This window comes from Sciurus carolinensis, chromosome 3 (genome assembly GCF_902686445.1).
Source record: "Sciurus carolinensis chromosome 3, mSciCar1.2, whole genome shotgun sequence".
Taxonomy (NCBI): domain Eukaryota; kingdom Metazoa; phylum Chordata; class Mammalia; order Rodentia; family Sciuridae; genus Sciurus; species Sciurus carolinensis.
Window position 1 is genome coordinate 50,177,418 of NC_062215.1, and position 25,268 is coordinate 50,202,685.

Sequence of the window (25,268 nt, forward strand, 5' to 3'; positions counted from 1 at the left end):
ATTATCCCATGAATGAATGTGATATGATTTAGTTTTTAAATCTTCCAGTACTGAACATCTAAGTTGTTTTCAGATGTTTGCTAATATAAAGGATGATAAGATAAACATCCTCATAGTTAAACATTTTGAGAGTACATCTTTATTTTCTCAGAAGTTCTTTGAATTGAAATTTCTGGGTCATAGAGTACACATATTTTTAAAGGTTTTTGATAACATACGGTAAAACCGTTTATTCTCATGCATAAGTGATTTTTTTTCAATTTAAAACTCTGCTTATCAGCAATGTATAAAATCCACTTCTCCAAGAGTCTTCCATAGTTTACGTTTTTTTCAATGCCAAAACAACTCCTAAATAACATAAATGAGTGAGTGGGTGTGTGCAGAGCGAGCACTATTTCCTTGCTTGTATTTAGAAACTAAACTATCCCTGAGAATTTCTCATTAACTGAATTTTATGAAGACTTCCTGCCAACAAACAGGCCAGGGTCATTTATATTCCAGGCAGAGAAAGCGTCTATGAGCAAACTCCATCATGAACTAACGTCTACACAAAGCCTTGTAAAATAAACATCTGGAGAAAGAGTACGAGGTTGGAGGTGGAGAACCAAGAGGAGGCTCGTCAGAATCACAGACATGCACCAGAGGACAGACAGCGCCAGGAGCTCTGCACACACAGGCTGGGCACTGGAGGCGGGGGACCCCATCAGGGGGCACATTCTATAATACCAGAGGTAAAGGGCTAAGGTGTGCCTTTGTCAGCATTTTAAGTCAGCCTGAGACACTGCAGATTCTGCAGTTGTTATATATAAATAGTCATATGTCAGCATCTCCCAAGGGTGCTAGAGAAGACAGAACACAGGGCTTCAACCCCCGCTTCCTCCTCCCAGGGTAGACCAAGGGCTCCCCGGCTCATGAGCTACGTGCTGGAAAGCAATGTTGTAACTCCTCTGAGGCTCATTCTCCCCATCTGTAAAATGGGTTCAGTACTAATACCCTGCTCAGAGGCTTTCTGTGGGCATTAAGCAAGACCATGTGTGGGGATCATCTCAAGACAATAAGTCAAATGTAGCAGCGCTTGGTATGTGGTAGGCAATCTGAATGAGTGGTGGATAGAAGGTGACCCAAAAGAAGGAATTAGCTGTTCACATTCAGTTTTCATATGAAATATTCTGAAAATAGAAACAAAGTCGAGAACTCAGCATCAACTCTCTCAACAAGGGTCCCCACTAACAATGGAAGCCCTGGAGCCAGATGTAGACCAAAGCCACCTGGTCCTCAGGGATGTTCTGGTCATTCTGTGAGAGCCTGCTAGTCATGGCAAATATCCCATGGAACCAGAGGCCGGCTCACATTTACAAGCCATGGGAGCTCAGAGGGAGCCTGTGGGAGAATTTGGACACAGGAAACTTATTGGGAGCTTTCTGTCTGTCTAGCCGTGGGTCAGCACCACAGAAAACCCAGCAAGATAACCTGAGATTACAGCGGCTTGGGAGGCTGAGGCAGGAGGATCCCAAGTTCAAAATCAGCCTCAGCAAAATGAGGCACTAAGCAACTCAGTGAGACACCATTTCTAAACAAAATACAAAATAGGGCTGGGGATGTGGCTCAGTGGTCCAGTGTCCCCGAGTTCAATTCCTGGTACCACCCCCCCAAGGGAAAAAAAAGAACCTGAGATTCAGCCCCACAGTCCACCCTCTGTGGGGTGAGGGGAAATTTCATATTCTGAGGCTGAAACAGGGGCTGCACTGTGCAAGGAACAGAGGATGAGGACAGTCATTCCCTTGGCTACTTTCTTACTGTGGAACTGGCAGTTTCTTCCCATCATAGTGTTGTATAAAAAAGGGGACCCTGGAAAGGGAAGGGGCAAAGCCTGATCTCCTGGGACAAGAATAAGTCAAGCTATCAGAAAACCCGACTATAGAGGGCAATTAAATACATTATACTAGATCCTGAAAGCCTGCGGCTGATTATCCTGCCATGGATCTACATTTATTGACAGGAAGTGTTGCTTAATCTCCCGGGACTCTGTTTCCACATCTTTAAAATGGGATTAACAAGAGGACTTCCCTTTCAGTATTGCTGAGAACATGAAGTGAGATAAGGGGTGGAAGGGTTGCCTGACATCAAACCTAATGCCAGTTAGGTATCTGCATATTCATATATTAGTGTGGTTTGTTATTAAAAATAGATTACAAAATAATACTTATAGTATGAGCTCATGTTTATTGTTTTAAATTGTATGTAAATGGATGGTAGAAAAATGTCCCTGCAGGATAAGTTTCCAAATGTAAACAAGGGTGATCTCTGGCTGGTGGAATTTCAGTGATTTGTAGTTTATACTCAAAATATTTTAGGTCTTTTTTTTAAATTCCTTATTTTTATATTTTAACATTCTATATTTTATAAATAGAAAGAAAGCAAGAATGGAATGGAAGGAGGGAAGGGAAAGAAAAAGAAAGAATAGAAAACTATCCATTTGATATAAACACTGAGCATGCTAACAAAATCAATGAAGATATAGGTAGCAATTTTAAACGCTAGTCGCAGAGTTTATGCAACATGGGAAAATACTTATAATATGATGTAAATGGAAAACCAGGATACAAAATATTTTATGCTTCATCATTTCAGCTATGTTAAAAAAAAAAAAAAACGCATAGAAAAAGGAATTAAGGAAAATATTCCAAACTATGAACAGTGATTACCTCTGAATGGTAGGGTTATGGTTGATCATTATTTTCTTAATACTGTTTTCTATTTTCAGAATTGCCTACAAGGGTCCTTAATCACTTCAATGATACAAAATATGCACAACTGATAATATTAATAAAGAATAAAGAATTTCTCTTACTTGCTTGATGAAAACCAGCAGCAACAGGGTGAGGAAGGGCCGCCCAGGGACCCAGAGCAAGTGCTTCCCATGGGAAAGGAGAGAGCCAGTGTGCCCAGCAGCAGGGATGCTCATGGGCAGGGACCCTTGGCTGCTTCTCCCAGGCCCTGCCCGGCTCAGCTGGGGCCGCATCCTCCCGGCAAACTTTCACAAGTGCGGACACATCTCTCCAACAGTCCAAGATGTACCACAGGCAGCCTCCTCCTGCATTCCTCCTTATCCAGAGAGGAAGTGTTTGCACAAATCCTCTGCACGCCGTGCGGAGAGTGTCTGGACGGGTCCGGAGTGATCTACCGAATCTCCAAGTTTCTCATCCCCCTTCAGCCCCCCCAAAGGCAGAGAGATTTTTCCCAGACCTTCCCCAAGTTGGCTGTGCTCCGTGGAACTTCCTCAGCAGGCCCAGAAGAAATAGCAAGGCACTCCCTGGACTCCACCCTGAGGTTTCTGCTCCATGCACAGGGCCAGGAGGAGACAGGCTGGGGTTCAAGTGGCCAAGGAACAGCTGGTGGGACAGGATGACCTCTAGACACTTGGGAGACCAGTGTCTTTGTAAGGGGAAGTGGGTCTTGCTTGATCAACACAGAGGTAGGGCCATCTCTGGCCCGATTAGGCCAGGAGAACAAACAAGACCTTTGCCTAGCCCAAAATACAGCATCTCCTGACCCGGGGCCTGAAGCAAAAACCCAATCAATGACCAAGGTTGTTTACACAATTGCAAAGCATTGCATGGAACAATCCAACCTTCACTCCTCTTGAATGCCACTTGTTCTGAACACAACATTTTGTTCTTCTGAGCACAATGTCGCTCAGCCCACCTGGCAGATCCTTTTATGGAATGCATGCTCATCACTTACTAACCAACATGTCTGCACCTTCTCACCCCAATTCACACTTGCAAAGTCTTTTCATCCACTATCCTACTTCATTCATCCTCACAAGAACCACCTACAGGTACGTGGTTCAGAGAGGTTAGGAAGTAAAAGGCAGAATCAAGATAGTCAGGTCTTCTGTTCAGAGTCACCTGGCCACAGGCCCTTGGGAAGGTATCATTCCCCATCTCTGCCCTCTCAGGGTGATCCCCTATTCTCTAATAGGTCCATCACTGTCTCTAAAAGGGTCTACTTGCACCTGGCATGGTCGCACACACCTACTATCCCAACAGCTCAGGAGGCTGAGGCAGGAGGAACACAAGTTCAAAGCCAACCTCAGCAACTTAGCAAGCCCAAAGCAACCTAGTGAAACCTTGTCTCTAGAGGTCTGGGGATGTGGCCCAGTGGTTATGTGTCCCTGGGTTCAATCCCTGGTACCAAAAAAGGAGGGGGAGGGGTTACTTGACCCTTCTCATCCTACCTCTCCCTGACCAGCTCTCAGCATCTCCTTCCAACTCCCAAACTGGAGGCCCAAGTGAAAGGTGTGCAGATGGGGTGACACATCAGTCAGCAAGAGAGAGGAAGAACATGTTTCCATTTAGTTCTTCCCTCCCTCCCTCCCTTCCTTCCTTCCTTCTTTCCTTCCTTCCTTGTTCTGCATGCCTTCCTCCCTTTCATCCTCTTCCCTCCCTCCTTCCCTTCCTTTCCTTTTCTCCATTTAAGTCAAACCATCTTGCCTAATTTATCTGATGGAATGAATTCTGAAAGTCGGGGGGGAAATAAGTGAACGCTACTTAACGGAAACCTTTGAAAGTCTACGCGGAAAGATTTTAAATCTTAGTGGTACAATGTTCAGTTCTAACAAAGAGCCCCAGCATGGACTCTTATGATGACATGAGCTCTGGAATCAGTGAGGTTCTCTCTTGGGTACAGCAGAGAGCAGGATGAAGTGAGGGGGGAGGAGGAAAGCCCCCAAGTGATGGACTCAGATACGTTGGCTATAGTTGTAAAGCTATTCTGTAACTGCACAGTAAGGACAATCCTCCAAGTCACCTGCTGGTAAAGAAAGTGCCTGCTTTGTGGGAATCACTTATCTCCTCTCTTTGAACTTTTTCTCAAAAATATTCTTTTTCAGAAGGGACGGGTATTGGGTCCACACTTGACTTGCTCTCCCGTTGGACGGATGCCATCTAGTGACAGAATGTTGTAAAGCTTCTTGCCATGAGAGGGCAGCAACAGCATGCAATCGCTCACTTGGTTTGCAAGGCTTCAGAGAGCACTGCACGCGATTCCTGAGGCTTTGCAGCAGGAAAGAACCCACAGAGTGGGAGTAACTCACGTGACACCGCCCTTTTGCTCAGGCAAGTAGATCCCTGGTTATACCTGGAGGTCTTCAGGATCTAATGTGTAATCAAGAACCTGCATGTTGTGGATGCCACACAGACTCTTCTGCCCTCCTTCACTCTTGCCTGATCTTGGCTTATGACAGTACTAGTACAGCTTTTTACTTTTCCTGGAGTTTCTAATTGCCTTTCCTTTGCCCATTCTCACAGAATTTTTTTTTTTAAATTCCTGAGGCTTAGGTAAAAGGCAACAGATGCTGTATGCTCTGAGATGCTCTGTACCTCTTCCCAACTCCATCCCAAGGAGGGCACTCAGTGAGGGGATGCCCAGCCTCCCTACACACCTGCACTGGAAGAGCTCCTGAAGGATCTTCAGCATCATGGCTCCTTCCAGTGACACTTCAGGGGGGACATTAGTGATGGGGCTGAGGGCTCTGTCTGTCAGCATTTAAGGCCCCAGGATGGTGAATTCTGCACCCAAGTGGAGTCCATGCCAGCCTCCCCATTCTGCACGCCCTTAGGTCCTGAGGCAGCCTGCCAGTACCTCATATCTCAGAGTCCCTGCACAAGGCAGTTGTCCTCTGCATTCTCTCTATATATAGGGCTGGGTAAGAAACAGGCCTATGGAGTCCTCAGGATTTCCTATACTAGAATCTAAGACTGAGGATCCTGCATAATGCAAAAGGCAAGGTGTGGCAGGATCACCAGGACACCCATCCAAATGGACCCTGGACTTCCATCAAAAACAGTGCTCTCAGCTGAACACAATGGCATACGCTTGTGTCCCAGGAGGCTGAGACACGAGGATCACAAGTTCAAGGCCAACCTGGGCAACTTAGTCTCAAAATAAAATTTGAAAAAAGAACTGCTGAGGTAATTCAGTGGTGCCTAACATGCACCCTGGACTCAAACCACAGCACCACAAAACAAACAAACAAAATAGTGCTTTCCACAATAACAAGCAATTCAAGTGTCCATCCACAGAGAAATGGATTTTTTTAATGTGATGTAATAAACACAACGGAGTATTATTCTGCCAAAAAAGTTTCTAGCATGGGCTACAACATGATGAACCCTGAAGACATTTTACATTATACTACCTTGAAATAAGTTGGACAGAAAAGGACAAATACGGTGTGAGTCACTTCATTGAGGTCCCTAAAGTAGTCAAATTTCTAGAGACAGAAAGGAGAATGGCAGGTACGAGGGCCCAGGAAGCCAGGGAAGTAGGAGTTTGGGTTTAATAGCTGTGCCGGTTCCGTTTTGCAAGAAGAGTTCGGGAGGTGGATGATGGTGACAGTTGCCCAATAGTGTGAGCATATTTAATGCCCTGAACAGTAGGCTCAAAACGGTCAAGATGGCAAACTGTATGTTACTTATAGTTTACTACAGATTTTAAAAAGAAAGCACTGCCCTCTTGTGCATCTCCAGCCCGGGGAGGGTTGAGGGTCCAATCCTGTGTCTGTTTGCGTGTAGCCCGCTTCCACCACAGTGCTCAGGTGCACGCAGCACACCGGAGTGCTCTCAGATCCCCCAGGGGACGTGAGGAGAGTGTCCGGACGCCAGATGGCAGGGCTGAGGAATGGGGACCATGATGAAGAGGGGAGGAACCGGCCCCGCGGCTCAGCCTGCAGTAGAGCTCCTCATTCAGCCATGGACAGGGCCAGGCGGCAGCGGGCACTGACCCTCCTCTCCATCTGCCTGGCCCTCGCCTTCTCGCTCACCGCCGTGAGCAGCAGCTACTGGTGTGAAGGGGCGCGGAAGGTTACAAAGCCACTGTGCCAAGACCAGCTGCAAGGGATGAACTGCATCCACTTCAGACAGTCCAACAGCAGCTATGGCAGCAGGGACGAGAGCCAGGTGGTCCAGTACATTTGGGAGATAGGGGACGACAAATTCATCCAGCGCAGGCTCCACGTGGGCCTCTGGCAGTCCTGCGAGGAGAACCTCAACAGCACAGGTAAGCTTAGTCCCCAGGTTCTTGGGGGCACAGGTGCAGGATGGTGGCCACAAGGCGGGGCTCTGGAGTCAGGTCACCTGGGTTTGAATCTTGGCTCTGCCACAGACTGTCTATACAATCCCTTCTGACCCTCTGGTTTCCCATTTATAAAATGGGAATGGTGGCAGTACTTATCTCCATAGAGTTACTGTAAAGATTGAATGACGAGATTCACATAAAGTACTTGCAACAGTGCCTGACACATTGTGAAGTGATTATTCAACATTAGCTTTTACCTTTTGTCATTGTCATCCAATCCCTGGAGGATCAAAGGTGGCCCCGCCCAACTCTAAACTGCATCCCTGATATTTCTTCTGTACTTTTAAGGGGTCTTGGAACAGAAGGTTCTCTTCAAAAACAGACTTACACAGCCAGGCGCAGTGGGGCATGCCCATAATCCCAGTGACTGTGGAGGCAGGAGGATCTCCAACTTCAAGGCCAGCCTGAACAACTAAGTGAGACTCTCAGCAATTTAGGGAGACCCCGTCTGGAAATAAAAAGGACTGGGGAGGTAGCTTAGTGGTAAAGTGACAGGTTCAATCCTCACTACTATTAAAAAAAAAAAAAAAAAAAAAAACGACTTTTACCATCATTGGAGCATCTCCCACATCGTCCACCAAAGCATGACCTTAACAAATTAGACCTTATCTCAGGTTCTCCTTGAAATAATCCTGCAAGGTATATAATCCTCAGTTCATAAATAAGGAAACCGAGGTTCAGAAAGTTTCAACTTGCACAGTTGTTAAGACTACGACTACCAGAGGAGCTCCCTACTCTCTACTTTCTATAAGGCCATAAAGGTCTAAAGGTCTGAGCTTGGTGATCAACTTCGATGATGCTCCAACGATGGCAAAAGTCTGGGGTAGTTTTGTTTGTTTTGGTACTGGAAATTGAACACCCAGGGGCACTTCACTATAAAGGTCTTATAGAAGGATAGCACTACCTTTATGGGCAGGTGCAGGAAGCTTGTGACCCTATAACCTCAAGGATTCCCAAGACAGTCCTATATTTTGAGATTGGCAACTATAGACACCATATCCATAGACAAATTGCTTGGGAGCTTCTACTCCCTTTTCCAAGTTCCCATCTTCAGATTGCCTACTTCTATTTCCATAGCTATATATAATGACCACACCAGTTACCAAATATTGGCATGAACCAGAATCACCCAGTTACCAAGCCCTGGAGGTTCCAATTTGGTAGGTCTAGGGTAGGTCTAGAAACCTGCATTCTCCTTTTTTAAAAAAAAACTTTTAGCCAAAATGATGTTTTCACATAGATAAAAGATCAACTCATTTCAAAAGGCTTATGAGAAAAACCAGCAGTCTCTGACCCTTCCTCATAACTTAGTCCTACCCTCCAGGGGAAGCCACGTTTAACTTAGTTGTTTCATTTTAGGCATTATTTATTGACTTTCTGTTACAATAACAAAAATACTGATTCTCTCATACCACAACATCCCACACCCCTTTGCCATCTTCCTTCATAAAATGATATTACTGTTTTATTTATGTTGGTAAAGCTATTATTCATTTTGACTATATGGATATATATTGTTTGTTCTACGATCATGGATGGTGTAATGATTACATTAATTGTTTACTTCAGTTTTTCCTGGATTTTCTCATAGTCTTTTCTTTTCCCATTCTCATAGCATTAGTATTTTTGTTCTACTCAACTCTCTCTTTTATCTAGTAGTATTGGTATTTCTAATAAGCTTCCCTGGTGATTTTTGGCACATGCTAAAATGAGAGAAGCAAGTTCCAGGGCACAGGAAAGCCCACTGGCAAGAAGGCATTCAGCACAGTGTGGAGGAAATTCACTAACCCTCATTTTCGTGTCCGGCACAGGGTTAGGCAAGTGGGGCGTACAAAGGTAAGTGAGCTGAGAGCTAAGCACCCAGTGGGAGAGAGCTAAGATCAGAATGAAACAAGGAGGAACGTGGCAATGGTTATGAAGAAGGCTCACCTATGCTAGGGAAATGGGACGGAGGGAGAGGTTATTTATAGCTGTGGAAATGAGGAGGGCTTTGTAAAGGAGGTGGCCTCTGTACCACATCGGTATGAATGTGATTTGAATACATGGAGATTGGAGGTGAGAACATTCCAGGAAAAGAGAGTGCAGTGACCCAAGGTCGGAGGCAGCAGTTTAAGTACTGCACCAGAACACGAGCAAGGAAAAGAAGGAAGCCTTGTTACAGAAGAACATGCTCACATGGCTCTTCCACGTCTCCTGAGGCAGCATCCCCTCCCTGCAATCCAAGGTCACAGTCACTCCAGTGCAGGGAGCTCACCGGACAGTGTTCCTTAGAAAAAGTCTAACTGGAGAAAATTGATGTGACATCAACATTACTATTCATAAAGTCAGGGATAAGGGGCCTCAGTATTTGCTGAACTTGAGGACAGAGTTAGAAAACTAGAAGGTGAGAGCTGCTTCCTCAGGAACCAGGGAACTGGGAGGGAACGCTCTGCATGGGCTGGACTTGAGGAAGAGTGGAGCTGGACACTTAGGGAGGACTGGAAGCAGCTGTGTCACCAGGCCTCCTGCATATCCTAAGGCATGTCTGTACCTCCCACTGTCACAGAAACACTAGGCAGGTAGAGGGTGTAAACTGTCCTGAGATTTCTGATAAAAAATTAACCAGCATGTGTGGGGGGTTGTGACTCTTCTCAGCCTAAAACAAGAGCTGAAAGTATAGTTCAGAGACTGCATGAGGCTCTTTTATGCTCCTTCCGCTAGAGGAAGCCCCCATGGCATTTCCACCAACCACACAGAGAGTTCACACACACACACTCACCACCTTCACCTGGATCACACCTCTGAAGGGTTTTTCCTGTATCATCAGAGACACACACTGAATTCCAAGGAGGGCTGTTGTTTTCAATGATTCATGTGCAACATCAAGTAGAAATAAGGGTGTGTTTCTTGATCCCTTTTCGATTTATGTGTGACTGTATTTTTGATGTCAGTACAGAAAAAGATCTAAACAAATGCCTCACTGCACATTGCTACAGATTTACCCCACAGAAGGCTGGGGTTGTACCTCAGTGGCAGAGTGCTTACCTAGTGTGCACAAGACCCTAGGTTTGATCCTCAGCACTGGGAGAAAAAAAAAAAAGATTACGCCACAGAGATGCCTTTTGAGATGCTCTTTACTAAAAAAGATAAAAATAGATTTGATAGGCAAATTTGGAAAATATTCCATTTTATATTTTCTTCTTGAAAATTCACAATATCCATTAGCAAACCAAAATCTCTGAGAAGTCCCACAAAATCTCTGAGAAGTCCCCTGATTAATATGACATATTCCAATGTTTTCCAAAATATATATTATATAAGTATATATTATATAAAATATTTTATATATATTTTATATGATGTACTTATCTGGGAGTGTGTGTGTGTGTCTCTCTCTCTCTATATATATATATATGTATTAATTAACATTTGGCAAGACTGGTGGAGCACACTTTGAGAAAAACTAGCCTATGTCAACAGAGTCACTTTACAGTTGGGAAAACTGAGTTGTAGAGGTACAAGTTACCCACTGAAGATACTAACAGAGCTGGATGTGGAACTCAAATGTCTTAACTCTTTGTCCTGACTTTTCCTGCCCACCCCTCACCATGCGCAAAACTCAGCTGGAAGGCAGCAGTTCTAATAAGTGTCAATGGATAATTTTGTACCCATCAACCTAAAAATCCTTTGCTGACACTGACACATTTCTTAGTATAAGAAGATCATCAAGGTCTCTAAATATTGCCATCACTTTATCAAGAAGGAAGAAAGAAAGACATCATCCCCAGAACACTTTTTACACTATCCCCCAAAGAAATATTGCTACCTCCAGGTTGTCCCTAAAGCAAACAGTTTAGAATTATTTTTTTTATTTTACAGAAAAATAAATGAATAGCGAACACATTAGAGGATAAATAAAAAGCTATGTATCAGAAGGTACAAAGTCAAATGCTATCTATAGGAGGGGGTGACAAAAATGGGTGAAAAAACTGGGATTGCCAATGACCTTGAAATTTCCTGTTTCTGATACCTGTGAACCAATGCAGTCAGATCCTCTAATTTTTCAAAGGAAATAAGATATTTGCACATTTTTGCAAAATTCCCCAATTTTAAAATCTCTTTAGGACATTGCGTAAGCCCAACAAAGTATATTTGCAACAGAGTACAACGTGGGGTCCCCAGCTAGAAAATACGCTTTCCAAACACCCACTATTTTGTTTAGTTTTTCACAGGGTCTGGGAGATCTGGAGCATAAGGAAAAAGGGGTTAGGACTGGAGGTAAATAGAAAGGAACCCAACAGTGCTTTGGAGAGAAGGGCCAGGGTCACTCAGTGGAGCTGGCAGTGAGGACTCCGACCAGGGAAAGAGGGTCCTCAGCCCTAAACAAATCCAGGGGTTCCAGCACCCCCAGCTTTGCTGTCCCATGGGGCTGCACTGGAGTTTTCCTTCCAAAACAACCCCACCTGTCTAAAAGTTGACTCTCCCAGTGTTATGGTTTAGATACGAGGTGTCCCCCAAAACCTCATGCATGAGACAATGCAAAAAGCTTTGGAGATGAAGTGATTGGGTTCTGAGAGACTTAATCCAATCAGTGCATTAATCCACTGATAGGGATTAACTGGGTGGTGACTATAGGCAGGTAAGGCGTGGCTGGAGGAGGGTAATTGGAGTCATGCCTTTAGGACAAGTATTTTGTGAACTGAGCCTAGTCTCTCTTTGCTTCCTGGTGTGAGGACCTGAGCCACGTTCCTCCAACACACTCTTCCACCATAATATTCAGCCTCACCCAGAACCCCAAGGAATGAAGCCAGCCTTCCATGAACTGTGGCCTCTGAAACTGTGAGCCACCAAATAAACTTTTTCTTCTTTAATTGTTCTTGTCAGGTATCTTGGTCATACAAGTGAAAAAGCTGACTGAAACACCCAGGAAACCCTTACCTAGAACGCTATCTCAGGACTTCCTCTATACAAGCCACCTCCAGTAGTTCTGCCTTTTATCCCCCAACCCTTTAAAGACAGACCATATCTTTGTTTCCACATTTGAAAATGAGGATTTGAAATGAAAATTCCTGGTAGAGGCAATACTTAGATGTTCTTTTCCTTAGGTGAGTCCTTTAATCAAGAAAATACGTTGATTTTAGATTCCGTGCTGGTCTACCAATCTCCAAAAGTTCAAGGAGAAGGGGGATCTGGGCACCCCAGATGGAGAGTGAGTTGACTGGGGATGGCAGAGTCCAGCACCGAGGACTTGGGCACCATCTCCTAGGGCTGGCTTGCTGTGCTGCTTGGCCGCCAAACACTGCCAAGCTATGTAACACCCGTCTCTCTGGCTTCATAGGATTTATGAAGATTTTTCCTTTTAATCCTGCTGGCTTTATTCAAAAGGAACACCATTTCTGAGGATTCGAGTTAATCAAGGGGTCACTCCGATCTGACTCTTTGGGCCCAAGCTACACTCACCCTCCTAAGCTATTGTGAATTCCCTTAATCTGCGCGGCTGGCCTCCACCCACTCTGTCCCTGCCCCTGGCTCTGCTCCTGGCCTCTCTACTCTTTTGAAAAGGCAGCTCTCCTCAGAAGATGAGAGAGACCCTTACTCCTTGCTCTGCTTTGGGCATGGTTTGAGTGTGTCCCCCAAAGTATGGAAGAATGTACTTGTCTGTCTTCTGTTGCTGTAACAAAATACCTTAGGTATTTTGTGCTGGAAGCCTAGTCCCCAGTGTGGTGGTGTTTAAGTGGTGGGGTCTGGTGAAGGGTCGTAGGTCATTGGGGAACATACCTCTAGAAAAGATTAATGTATTTTTTGTGAGCCCCTGGTTAGTTCCTGAGAGAACAGGTTGTTATAAAAAGAACAAACCTTACCTGAAATTCCTTGTGCTTCTTATTTTGCCATGTGTTTATTCTCTCCTTCTTTTGCACACACTTCCACCATGATGCTATCTGCCATATTGTGGTGTAGTCAGAAAGTTCTCCCTAGAGCTGAGCAGAAACTGGCATTATGCTCTGGAAACCACAGAATTGAAAGCTAAATAAACCTCTTTTTTAAATAATATACCCAACCTTTAGTTACAACAACAGAAAAGAGACTAATGCATTCCTCCATATGCTAGGTAGAGAGAGAGCATGTAGTGATGTAGAAAAAGGTACTGAGTCTCTAAATGGGAGGGTCAATTCCTGACTCTGTCAACCTGTTTGAGTCTGGCCTCCAGATCTATAAAACAGAGATACTTATACTTGCCTTTGTCAATAATTAAACAAACAAAAACAGGTAAGGTGATTTACAAAAATACTTTCACAGCTTTCTTACTGAAGAACTTTTATTATACCAGTTTTGCAGATAAAGAAAGCAAGACTCAGAAAGGTCAGGAAACTTTCTATGATTCCTGAATGTAGTAGAACTAGGCACAGAGGCCAGGCCTCTTAGATTTAAATGCCACATGTTATCCATAGTCCATATGCTGCTCTTACTGCTGGCCACACTCATGGGGCTGTGGTTAGGATCTGAGGAGGTGACATGAACAAAGAGTACTAACTCAGCCCCAAAGACCTCTGCCAAAGAACAAGGTGTGCGTGTTGGGATTTCCCCAGTGTTTTGGGACCTCCCTGGTAGAATTGAGGGGACTCAGATGACTTTTTGCCACTGCAGCCATGATCCCTCAGTGACTATTGCCAACATCACAGAATCGACAAGAAAAAGTGTCCAATAGCATTAACCCAAAGTTCACTTAATCAAAAAGTGGAAAAGGCCATAGTGGCTTCATATGAATAGACAGGTCCCTGATTCAGTTGCCGGCAGCCCCAGGTTGTGTAAATACCCTCCTTCAGGCCACCTGGGTGTGCACAGTTATGTGACACACGAATCCCTGGCTACACATTCAAGTCAAAAAGTACTCCAGCAGAGAAGCTCCACCTAATGGTTTCTGTCACAAAGCAGCTTTTGTTTCTGTTCTAACTCTGGCTCAGCAGAGGAGCCGTACTAAAGTGAGAGGACTCCATGGGCACTTGGGGTTTAATTGTGGAATGAATGTGACAAATATTAAGGTTTAGGACCTTTAAACATGTTCCTGCTGAGACATATGATCCCTCCCATGCACTATGGACTCAATGATGGGGTTCTCCCCAAATTCACACGTTGAAATCTTCCTCCTCAGGCGGTAATATTGAATATAGGGCCTGTAGGTGGTAATTTGTTGATAAGAGTAGAGTTCTCATGAGTGGGATTAGTGGCCTTATAAGAACAGTCCAGACACCTAGCCAGTTCTTTCTGTCATGTAAGGATAGGGACAAAGATACAGCCTGGAAGACAGCCTTCACCAGATCCTGACCATGCTGGTGGGTATCTTGATCTCAGACTTCCAGCCCCCAGAATGGAAAAGTCAATTTCTGTCATTACTAAGTCACCCAATCTATGGTAATGTGTTACAGCATCCCAGAATGACAAAGACACCAGGTGAGCATGGTGAGGAAGAAGGAGAAAGCTGGGTTATGCAAAAAAATGAGCCCTGTGGGAAGTCAGGTTGATAGAGTCAGGACACAGAAGCCCAGAGGAGGAATTTCAACTTGATGCCAGAGGAAATAGCAAGTCATTATGAGTTTTTGCACAGGAATGTTAAGTTTCAGGATTTGCTCCTTATAAAAGAAAAGTATTTTTTCTGAGATCTAAAAACAATCTCTAAACTTCCTTCTGTTCTTGGAAACTTCCAGCACAGGTAGTGGACATGATCCCTGACTTCGGAGTACTCAGAGACTAGTCTAATGATCCTGCAGACACCATTTTTTTAAAAAAAAATAGACTTCATTTTGTTCCAATAAGGTTTCAGTGAATATTGATTGTAATAGCAGCTTCCCCGTATATTATCTCATTTAATGTTCGAAGCAAGGTGACTGGGGAGTATTGAACTATTTTAGAAATAAGAAAAGGCGTTCTTTTGAAGATTTACGCTCCTTTACTTTCATGGCTTGCTGTGTTTTAGGTCAGATTGAAGCAGATCCCTGTGTGTCAGGCACCTTTCTTTCAGCCCCTGGGTTGCATGAAGCTGGGGATCTAGCAGGACAGCAGTGGGCCTCTGCACACCTGGGTCTGATACTGAAACTGCTTCTTCCTGTGTTGTCCTGTGCAGTAATCTTCCCTCAGGCACTTACCCTCAGACCAGAATTTGATTTCATCTGCACACCAGGTAGATATCTGTGGATTTGGTACTTTCAAGAAGACTACATATCTAAAGCAGCAACTCAAGTTTTTCTATCCAACATAGACAGATGACACTCATGCAGAGCACCCCCCAACCCAGAACACCTGAATGAGTCTGGTGGTAGGTCTGACAATACCTAGCACATACACAATAACTCCTCCCTTTCTTTTACGGATGAGAAAGCATGATGGAATACAAGCCTGCGACACTTACGTATTGAAAGTCTTGGTAACAGAGATGGTTCAAAATCAGCTCAAATTCACTTAAGAAATCATTTAAAATGTTGATACTTTAACCAGAAAAAAAAAAAAAAAAACTTACTTGAGATTCATGTCATAGTGGATCTGTCTGGATTGACTAGGTTATGCTACAATAACAAAACATCCCTCAAAATTCCAGTGATTGAAATCAACACATCTATTTCTTACTCTGTCTTGACTTTTCAGGTCAGTAAGGGAATCTCCTCACTGTAGCTATTCAGGGACCCAGGCTGATAGAGATGTCATCTTGACCTGTGCTTCTGTGATCACAGAGACAAAGGATCAAGAACTAGTGAATAGTTCATTGGCTCTTAAAATTTCTGACCCACCTCATTTCTGTTCACAGTTCATTGTGAGAATGAGAAGGTTACATTGTCAAACGGGAGTTCAATAGGATGATGTTAACACCACTTGTTTATGAGCGTAAAAGTAGTCTTCCATACCACCCCTTTGTCATTCAAAATGAACCAAGGAGCTGCAAACACCAGTTGCCCCTAAGTGTCATGTTTAATCCTACTGATGACTGCCTTCTCTTTACCTTTAGGTGAACGGTGTAGGAGTTTCCAGAGTATAATACCAAGTGAGGAACAAGGTAAGTATCCTACTCATGTTCTGCCCACCAGCACTCCTCACAATTTGAACAATTTTTATTGTTTTATTGGACCAGTGTGGGGAAAGATGAGACAGTAATTTACGGTTTCCCCATGAAGTCAAATCCAAAATCCAAAACCACAGACCTCTTCACATGCCCCATAGCATGTGGAGGCTGAGAAACATTAAACAACCCACTTTGTGGGGGAGGGGAAGCCCTGATTGGTAGCATCTGCCACTTTCCCTGGTGTCAATATTCCCAGCAGGGGAAGCTCTCTGTGTAGGCTGATGGGGAAGAGATGAGTTCTGGCATACCACTGCCTATAGCACTTTTTCTTCTCTATGTCACTCATTCAACTTGCAATTACTTTCTTAGTATTTATTCTCCCAGCTAAAACAGGTTTTGTGGAGATGTGGAATGGATCACGTGTGATTCATTCATTCTTATGTCCTGTCACCTGACTTGCCCTACTGTAGGACTTTTACAATCAGTTCCCCTTCCTGTCCCCTTTAGCCATTCCACTCCACATCCAACATGGTTCCTAAAAGCCACAGGCAGGAGTTCATCAAGAGGCTGAATGAGCCACTTTCTCAGAAGTAAGTGGGCTTGGGTACTTACAGATGGGGCTCTGCAGCTCTCAAACTCCTGCCCTCATGCTGAAGTTTGCTTATCTTCAAAAAGGAAGAGACAGTGTCTTCTGTTAAAATTTAAACAACGCATTAGCCTTTGATGTGGATTGTGGGGATCCCAGTTATCTCTTGTGTCCTCACCCTAGGGTTTTGCTTAGTGTTTTTCCCTCCCAACCTTGGTCAGTCTTTGCAAACATCTCTTTCAGGTCCCAGGAGCCCCCTTTATTTGCCAACTTTCCAAGATTCAGTAGATGGATCTTTGACTTTGACTCTAAGGAATTCACTTTTTATTACTTATTTCACAAGTCACTATGGTTTGGAAATGGTTTGAGTGTGTCTACCAGGAGTTATTATTTTAGAAGTTTGGCCTCCAGTGAAGATTGGAGGTGATGAAGGACCTTTAAGAGGTGGGATCTAGTGGGAGGTATTAAAGTCACTGGGGCACAGTCTATAGAAAAAATTAACGTTGTTCTTGTTTGACTCTGAGTTTGTTCCTGTGAGACAGTTATAATAAAAGAGAGAGCCTGACCCCTCGCCATCTCTCTTGCCATGTGATCTCTTCCTCTAGCACATGCTTCCACCATGATGCTAGCCACCATGATATAATATAGCCAAGGGGCCTTTACAAGAACCAGGGTCATGCAGCATCCAAAACTGTAAGCTAAATAAACCTTTTTCTTTATAAAGCATCCAGTCTCAGACATTTCATTACAGTAACAGAAAATAAACTAATACAGAAGTAAACTAAATCAAAGGTTTTAACCTTCCAGTGCTTACAAGTTCTAAACGCCCAGCATTTCTGTCCTCCTTTCATTTTGCAGGTGTTTTATGGATCTCCATTGGGGCTGAGGTCCTGGTTGTCTTTCTGATACTGACAAGTGCCATCCTCCTGGGTTCCAGAGTGAGTTGTCACAGCTCTGGGTTCAACTGGCTCAAGGTGGATGCCTCAGTAGCCATCCTCATGGTGCTCGCAGGTACTCTCCAGCAGCATCATTAGAACAGGTAGATTCCCCTCAGCCTGCCCCAGAGGAAACCTGAATACTTCAGGTTGGGTGTACCCATTGCCAAAAAATAAGTTGAATCCTTCCTGTCAATGGCCAGTTCAGCAGGACAGCTGTTCCCTGAATAAGTCACTGAATTAATCCCATTGGGTAGAAGAATTTTTGCTTCATGAATGATAAAAGGAAAGGGCATAGGCACATATGGGGATTTAAAATTTATCAGTATATCTTTGTCACAGCCAATAAAGAGGATGCACTGACTGTGAGGACAGAAATCATCTCATTTAGTATGGTAGTTAGGCCTAAACCTTTGGAAGAATCTACTACTTAAGGGCTGTGTCATTTAACTTCTGTAAGTTAGCTATCATGGCTAGACTGTACAGACTACAGTGATGACCAAATAAGAGAGTATCTAGTATATAGTAAGTACAGAATAAATGGTAGCTTTTAAAAAAATTATTATCCAAATTTGGTGTAAATATTTCATAAAAGTGAAGAACTACTCTTTTGGTTCTACTTCTGTTTTCTCTAAACAACTTTTAAAGTAACTTAATTCGGTCTCCTATGTGAGTCTATCCTCCAAGAAAAGACCCAGAACAAATTACTTCTTCCAGTTCTCCAGGTGGATCCACAAAGACTGTTTATAGTGCATCAATCCAATTTCTATGTCACTTATGTGCTTTATAAGTATAACATCTTTCCTAAGTCTTATCATCAGAGAATACAATGATAAAAATTCAACTTCTGGATCTTCATAGGAAAGAGCCAGGGCACAGACACTTGGAGATTCCTGTCCAGGACCTGGTATCCACCAAAGTCCTCCCTGATTGTGATTCAGCCTCTTTCTGGATGTCTCTTGAGTTTCAACTGTAGAAACAAGATGCCACACAGAATATAAAAGGATGTATAAGTGCAGATACATCATGAAGACTTTGTGGATGCTAAAGAGCTCCTAACCTCCCACTCATGGGAGGGAGAGAGAGAGCTCTTTGACCACGTCACATTCTTAATTGTGGCTCACAAAGCTTTCCTTGTGCAGGGCTTCTGGGCATGGTGGCCCACATGATGTACACGACTATTTTTCAAATCACTGTGAACCTTGGACCAGAAGATTGGAGGCCTCAGACATGGGATTATGGCTGGTCATACTGGTAAGTTGTTCAGTCATGGTGCTTGACCCTAGTGGATTAGCAGAGGTGCACATGGGTTCTGTAGGACAACTGACGTCGATCATGATGCTGACACCTGCTACTCTTGTGACTTTGAGTTAGTTTTGTAACCTTCCTGTAGCCCAGTTTCCTTACCTGTAAAATGAGGATATCTGCCTTAAATAGTTTTATAGAGATTTGAGGAGGTTATGTTTACAAAATGCTTGGCACATAGTAAAGTCCTCAAGAAATGGAGACATTGTTGTTACATTATTTAAACACAGACTGGCAGAAAGGGCCTTGAGCTAGAACTCCTCTTCAATGAGAGAGGCCAGCTCCTGTGCCTAATGGAAAGATAAGGCTATGGCTTAGAAGTTCTGGCTCTAACAGAAAGGCTTGGCCACATCATAGGAGACCACAGGGGTTCTTGTTAACATGGACCTCCAAAGCATATTATATCCTACATTTTCATCCTACATGGTAACCTCTTGTGTTAGGCAAAAGTTGTTGGGTTAAAAATGGCATCATTCAGGTCAAACCCTGACAGAGAGACCCAATGAAAACCCTGAGGGGAGAGCTCTTCTGCATGATTTGCCTAATTACAGGAAATTTTTACCAACTATAGTTTACTATGAGTCACACAGGGACAACTAGAGGCACAAGGACAATTAGCCACTTAAACATGAACACTTGCCAGATACACTGTCTCAAAAGCTTAATCCAAAGCCACTAGGGCCTAACTGGAATCCCAAGATTAAAAATAATCTTATCTAGCAACAACGACACCAGACAACCATAGCTTGCCACTCTCAAAAGACACCACTGGCATCAATAGATTTTTTTTTTGTTTTCATATTAGGGATTGAACCCAGGGACACTCCACCATTGAGCTACAGCACCAGCCATTTTTATTTTATTTTGAGACAGTGTTTCCTAAATTGCTGAGACTGGCCTTGAACTTGTCATCCTCCTGCCTCAACCTCCCCAGTCACTGGAGTTAGAGGTGCGTGCCACTGCACCTGGCAACAATGGACTTTCTTTCAAAACAATTTAAGTAACTCTTTTCTATTTCAATAAAATCACAACTTTTCCTCTGTTCTTTGGATATACCAAAGGTCACCCTGGTCTGTGCATGTGTCCCAGATTACAATCCTATTCTTTGTTTATCACAAATAAAACATTTTGCTTGGAGATTTGTCTTAATATTTGTATTTGACAGTGACTTTTCTCTTTGTAAAACACTTTCAGGGCTCCTTCCCTCATCCTATTATCCTAGAGTTTGGAGAACATGCCTGTGTTGCTATGATCTGTGTGTTTTATAACTTATCAGGTTTAAAACTCTTTGTTGTCTTTATCTTCCCAGTCTGAAGGCATCAAGTTTTACGAGTACTTTTCTGTACACTTCCACCTGTCTATCACTTCAGTGACTTCTCTCTGTACTACAGCCACTGGTTCTGAGGGGTTATCACCAGACCTGGGCACAGTTGAGTACAGATGAATTTCAAGTGGATTCTAATCTATGACCAATTTGTACTGAGCTCAAATTGCCATAGATGGAAGCAAATCCCAAACCACACAGGAACCTGAAGAATCTTGTTTTCGACATCATTTGGTTTGGGTTTTGTTCCTATTATTTATAATTACTTATTTTTTAATAAAAGATACATATACAAATACTTTAAAGAAGCAAATAATATGATGCATAACAAGCTATCAATTCCAACCCCTCCATTTCCCCCAAACCCCACTATCTTCCTGTTCTCTTCTGAATTGATTGCTGTTAGAGACTTCCCTTTGTCATGGGACTTCCCTTTGCCACTAGCTTATATATTGCAGTACTCTTTCCTAGATCCCCTAGGGTTATCCTATTTAGATTATATTCATGTTTTGTGGGAGCACATCCTCAAGTAGCTTCCTAAGGAAGGATTCAATGACAGACCATTTTTTTCCTTGCATATCTGGAAATGTACTTATTCAATGCTCCAGACTTGATTGTTTCGTAGAGTTCAGAATTCTTTGTAGACAATCATTTTCCCTTAGAATTTCGGAGACACTGCTTTGTCATTTCCAACATTATTGTTACTATCTAGTGTTCAATTCCATTCTGATTCATGTGTCTTTGTAAGTGACCTGTTGTTTCTTTCTGAAATGTCTGGATGATGTTCCTTGGTGGGATTTTCTTTCCATCACATTCATTGTTATTTCCTGTGCCTGGTGGGTCTTTTAATCTGAATATTTGTGTCCTAGAATTCTGGGAATGTTTCTTGTGTTTTTATTTGATTGCCTCTTCCCCTCAGTTTTTTGTTTTCTCAGAACTCTTATTAGGTAATCACCTAACAAGGTCTCTTGAGTTAATTATCTCAATGTCTTATTGCTTTCCTTATATTTTCCTTATGTATCCTTGTATCTCTTTCTCTTTCTTGTTATATGTTCTGAAAAGTTTCCTCTGCAAGTCCTATAACATTTCTATGGAACTCTTATTTGGACTCATTTTAATTACCAAGAGCTCTTTGTTTTCTAGTTGTTCCTTTTTTCCTAGCATCCTGATATTGCTTTACGGACATATCATCTTCTTTTATTCCTCTGAAGATATCAACCAAAGTGTTGTCTTTTTGCCACTGTTTCCTAGTTTCTTGTGTCATCTCTCTCCTTTAGAATTCTTTTTTACTTATTTATTTTTTCCTGTTCATTAGATTTTGGCATCCTTGACTGTCAAGTCATATTTAAAGCTAATCAAAGCGCTCAAGCTGGACTGGAACTGATCTCCTGGTGGGCTCTTTTTGTATGTGATTAAGTATGAAACCATTTATATTTTCTGGGAATTCCACCCCATAAAAACACACATCCTTTTCGGTTTGTAGAGGTTCTCTCTCTGCAACCACTTCAGAGGGGAACCACCCAAGAACTGCAAGAAGAGGAAAGAGTCTTCATGGCTGGCTGACTTCTGGGGTTAGGTATGAGAAAGGGACTGGAGAGAGCTCCCTGCTCCACACGCAACCCCATGTCTTCAGACCAGCACTGTCCCCCACTGTCCACTGAGCCGGCTGTCTCTGAATCTGGAATATTTCTTCCTTGCACTTTCTCCAGAGAATAAACCTTAGCTCTCCTAGGGGCAGAGGGAGAATGTGATATGGAGGAGAACTTGGGACCAACCATCCCAATATCAGTACCCTGACATTTCTGTGCTATAGTGGAACCTGAAGGTGCTAGCCTCTCAAGGATTCAGTGGGGCTAATCCAGCAGACTTCCTTCCTGCCCGCCTTGCTGGAGTCTCCTCTGCATAATGGGTTGTGTCTTCCCCCTACGAATGACTTATCCCTCTCCCAGGTGCCTTCCTGTCTCCTCTCCAATTCTCTTTGCCCTTGTGTGTCCACAGTCGTGAATCAGCCGTCTCATTTCACTGGGTGTGGAGGGATGCGCTGGGTCCATGAAGTCAGTCTCCAATTGAAACACAGAAGTCACTCTCCCTCCCCTTTTTGCATGAAGTGCAGCATTTTATCACATTTTGGGGGCGGCAGCAGCAAAAAGCCTGATGTGATCATAAGACGCATAGTGAAATCCCCCCCCTTATCCTAAATTGTACCTAGTAGCACAGGACACAGCTTTCATATTTTCAATTATCCATAGATAATTGGAATTTTTTCCCAAATAATATTTCTCCATTCTCAGGAGTTATCTTCAGTTAAGTTCATAATACTGCCCCATCTAAATGAGAATAATGAAAATTCACTAATGGAAACCTTTAGTAAGGCCAGGCCTCACCCAAGCCCTGAGGGAAACCCCTGGTTAGCCAAGTGCTTAGCATCAGCGGGCAGCGGAGCACAGTGAGTTGGCAGCTGTCTCTTGAGTCACAGGGTCTGGAGCCAAATCCAGGATGGTCCACTAAGGGTGACTATAGACAAGTTATTTACTCTCTGTGTCTAAGCTTTCTCATCTGCAAAATGAGGATCCTCATTGTGCCCCCATCCGGGGGTTGCTGTGAGGTTTCGTTCGGCAATGTAGGGTTCATCGTGGCATCTAGCAGACAATGATAATATTAATTATTACTGTCCACCCAGAAGCGTGTCCGTTTAGCTCTACATATCAACTGTCTTCTCCAAACTGATCCCTCATCTGTCACACAGCCCTTCTCTCCATTTCACAATAATGTAAACATTTAAACATCCTTTGGGGTAAAGTAGATGCTAATCACCATGTTGCTCATTGAATGTTCAAAGGAACACTGTGTGACAGTACTGATATTAGTCCCGTTTTACAGATAAGGAAACTTAAACAAGTGAAGTAACCAGTTCAAAGTCACAGAGACAACAAGAGGCAGGGCCTTTTGGTATAAACCCAGCAGGACGATTCCAGAATTGGTTCTCTCAATCACTGGGCTAAAAAGCATATGACTGGTCTCTGGAATTTGTGATCTAAAACAAAAACAAAAACAAAAACAAAAAAATCCAGACCCAAATGGGGTAGCAGGAGGAGATGGCTTTCCACCAGGCCCACCCTCAGCAAGAGGCCCTGGAATCACAGCCCTGCACCCCTCCCTGACTCTGCCTTTTGTTGACAGCCTGGCCTGGGGTTCTTTTGCCCTGTGCATGGCTGTGTCGGTCACGGTCATGAGCAGATACACAGCAGCCCGCCTGGAATGGTCTGAGAAGCAAAGGATACAGAAGAGCAACCAGCACCCTCAGTATGACTTCCCAGAACCCGAGACTTCACAGAGTGTTTGGGAAACAGGAACCGCCCCCGGCCCTGCAGGACATGCCTTCCTGAATGTCCCAGGCAAGGTATCCATGTGCTAGCCAGTAGCCTGTGGTTGCCAGATCTGCACATGCAGATAAGCCCGGCATTGTACCCTAAATCAACATCTCTGAGATAGACTTCAGAAGACTAAGGTCCAGGTAAATGCTCCATTTCCCATCCCCCTCTTCAGTAAACCCCTTTGACTCCAGCCTTCTCATTCACGTTAAAATGCCAGCATCTTTAAGTGAAACAATTCTTATAGAAGATATCAACCACTAACACTGTAGTATAAAGGAACTCCTTAAGCTTTCCCGACAGTGAGTTTAATAAAGGTACCTATGAAAGAGGCAACATGCAAGCACTAAGAGAAAGAGAAGATAAAGAAAGGGAATGGCAAGTCTTTACAATGGATGCAAAATATGTAGCCTGCACATATTTATTGATAGAAAAGCTCAGAATATTTTTCGCCTTAGTTGGTACAAAAAACAAAACAGGTGGCTATCACATACTTCTTTATTTTCATCAAGAAGGTAGAAATTTAAAAATAAGTTTCTGTTAGTTTAAAAATGTTTTTCTTTTGAAACTTTACACTAACTTTACGCTAGCTGCCTATTTTCTGGTAAAATCAGTTTGGAAGGTCCAATGACAGTCGAAAGGAGTGACATCTTATCTCAGTTAAGTGGAACAAATGTTTGAATTGTCTTGCTTCAATTAAATCGCCAGGCACTTTTGCTTCTAAAAATAAACACCGCCAAGTATGCAAGTCTTGTCTGAGGCACCAGTGTCCCCTGGCTTTCCTAATGTGATCAGTTACAATATTCTATCAATTCATCCTGAATTTTAAGCTAACATGAGCCACAGGTTGTCAGGCACATCATTTGAGTGGGCATAGGGGGATGGGACACTAAATCCTAACAACCCTAAACATGTCCTAGCTCCGATTATTTTGTTTAATTGTATTTATGTAAGTTTAGCAAACTTACATTTCTGAAAAAACCCTGAAGGTCTCCAACAAAAACAGTCAACCTGTGCTGAATGATAACAGTTATACTGTTAAATAAAGGGAAAAATCCAACCTAACTTCTTCATGTCTGGAATTCGTGTTAAGCATCTGCCTAACAAATGTTGGTCCCATGAAATTTTGTGCTTCATTGCAACCAAGCACATTTAAAGAGATAGTGGATATTTTTCTGAAGTATGACCAAATGTGTGTTGGGGTTCCCTGGGCTGTCTGCTCACCTAGAACAGAAAAGTTGGTGCCCAATAGCCTCTGCCCTTTGTGGTGCGGAGGTCCTTTTATATGATATCACTGTATGTAGCTGCATCTGTAGAGCCTGTGAGACTGTTATGATACCAAGTTAAATTTGGTACTGGAGAGGAAGTCCTCTGGAAACATTACCAAAGAGACACTTAATTCTCTCTTGGGTGGGGGCCATATATTGGGATGCAGCTAAAGATGCCAGGGAAGAGATGAATTTCGTAGAGCCACATGAGAGAATCCAGCATCACTGGTTAGAGAAAGGAGCCAGTGGTTGGTTTAGACTTCAGGGCAGAGCAGAAGGCAGCCGGTCATTAAGGCTCAAGTCAAAATTGA

General features: G+C 43.3%; 2 protein-coding genes across 2 annotated transcripts in view; one reads left to right on the top strand and one right to left on the bottom strand.

Moving 5' to 3' along the window:
• Positions 1-3,022, bottom strand: part of Glp2r (glucagon like peptide 2 receptor) — an 82,841-nt gene extending 79,819 nt beyond the window's left edge. The window contains exon 1 of the mRNA XM_047543813.1: positions 2,852-3,022. Coding sequence (XP_047399769.1) covers positions 2,852-3,022 — 171 coding nt within the window. The remainder of the gene's footprint in view (positions 1-2,851) is intronic.
• A 3,733-nt stretch (positions 3,023-6,755) lies between these two features.
• Positions 6,756-24,336, top strand: Gsg1l2 (GSG1 like 2). Its single transcript, XM_047543814.1, has 6 exons — positions 6,756-7,062; positions 16,115-16,162; positions 17,613-17,765; positions 18,832-18,943; positions 23,499-23,718; positions 24,304-24,336. The coding sequence occupies exons 1-6, from the start codon at positions 6,756-6,758 to the stop codon at positions 24,334-24,336; spliced, it is 873 nt and encodes a 290-aa protein (XP_047399770.1).
• Positions 24,337-25,268: the final 932 nt, after the last annotated feature.

What these genes read in the sequence shown, in the direction of transcription:
- Gsg1l2 (XM_047543814.1), top strand. Translation starts at nt 6,756, where the DNA reads ATGGACAGGGCCAGGCGGCAGCGGGCACTGACCCTCCTCTCCATCTGC. An exon ending in CATCCTCATGGTGCTCGCAG is followed by an intron (nt 17,766 to 18,831) that starts GTACTCTCCAGC and finishes TTCCTTGTGCAG; the next exon opens with GGCTTCTGGGCATGGTGGCC. An exon ending in TCCTGAATGTCCCAGGCAAG is followed by an intron (nt 23,719 to 24,303) that starts GTATCCATGTGC and finishes TGGTAAAATCAG; the next exon opens with TTTGGAAGGTCCAATGACAG.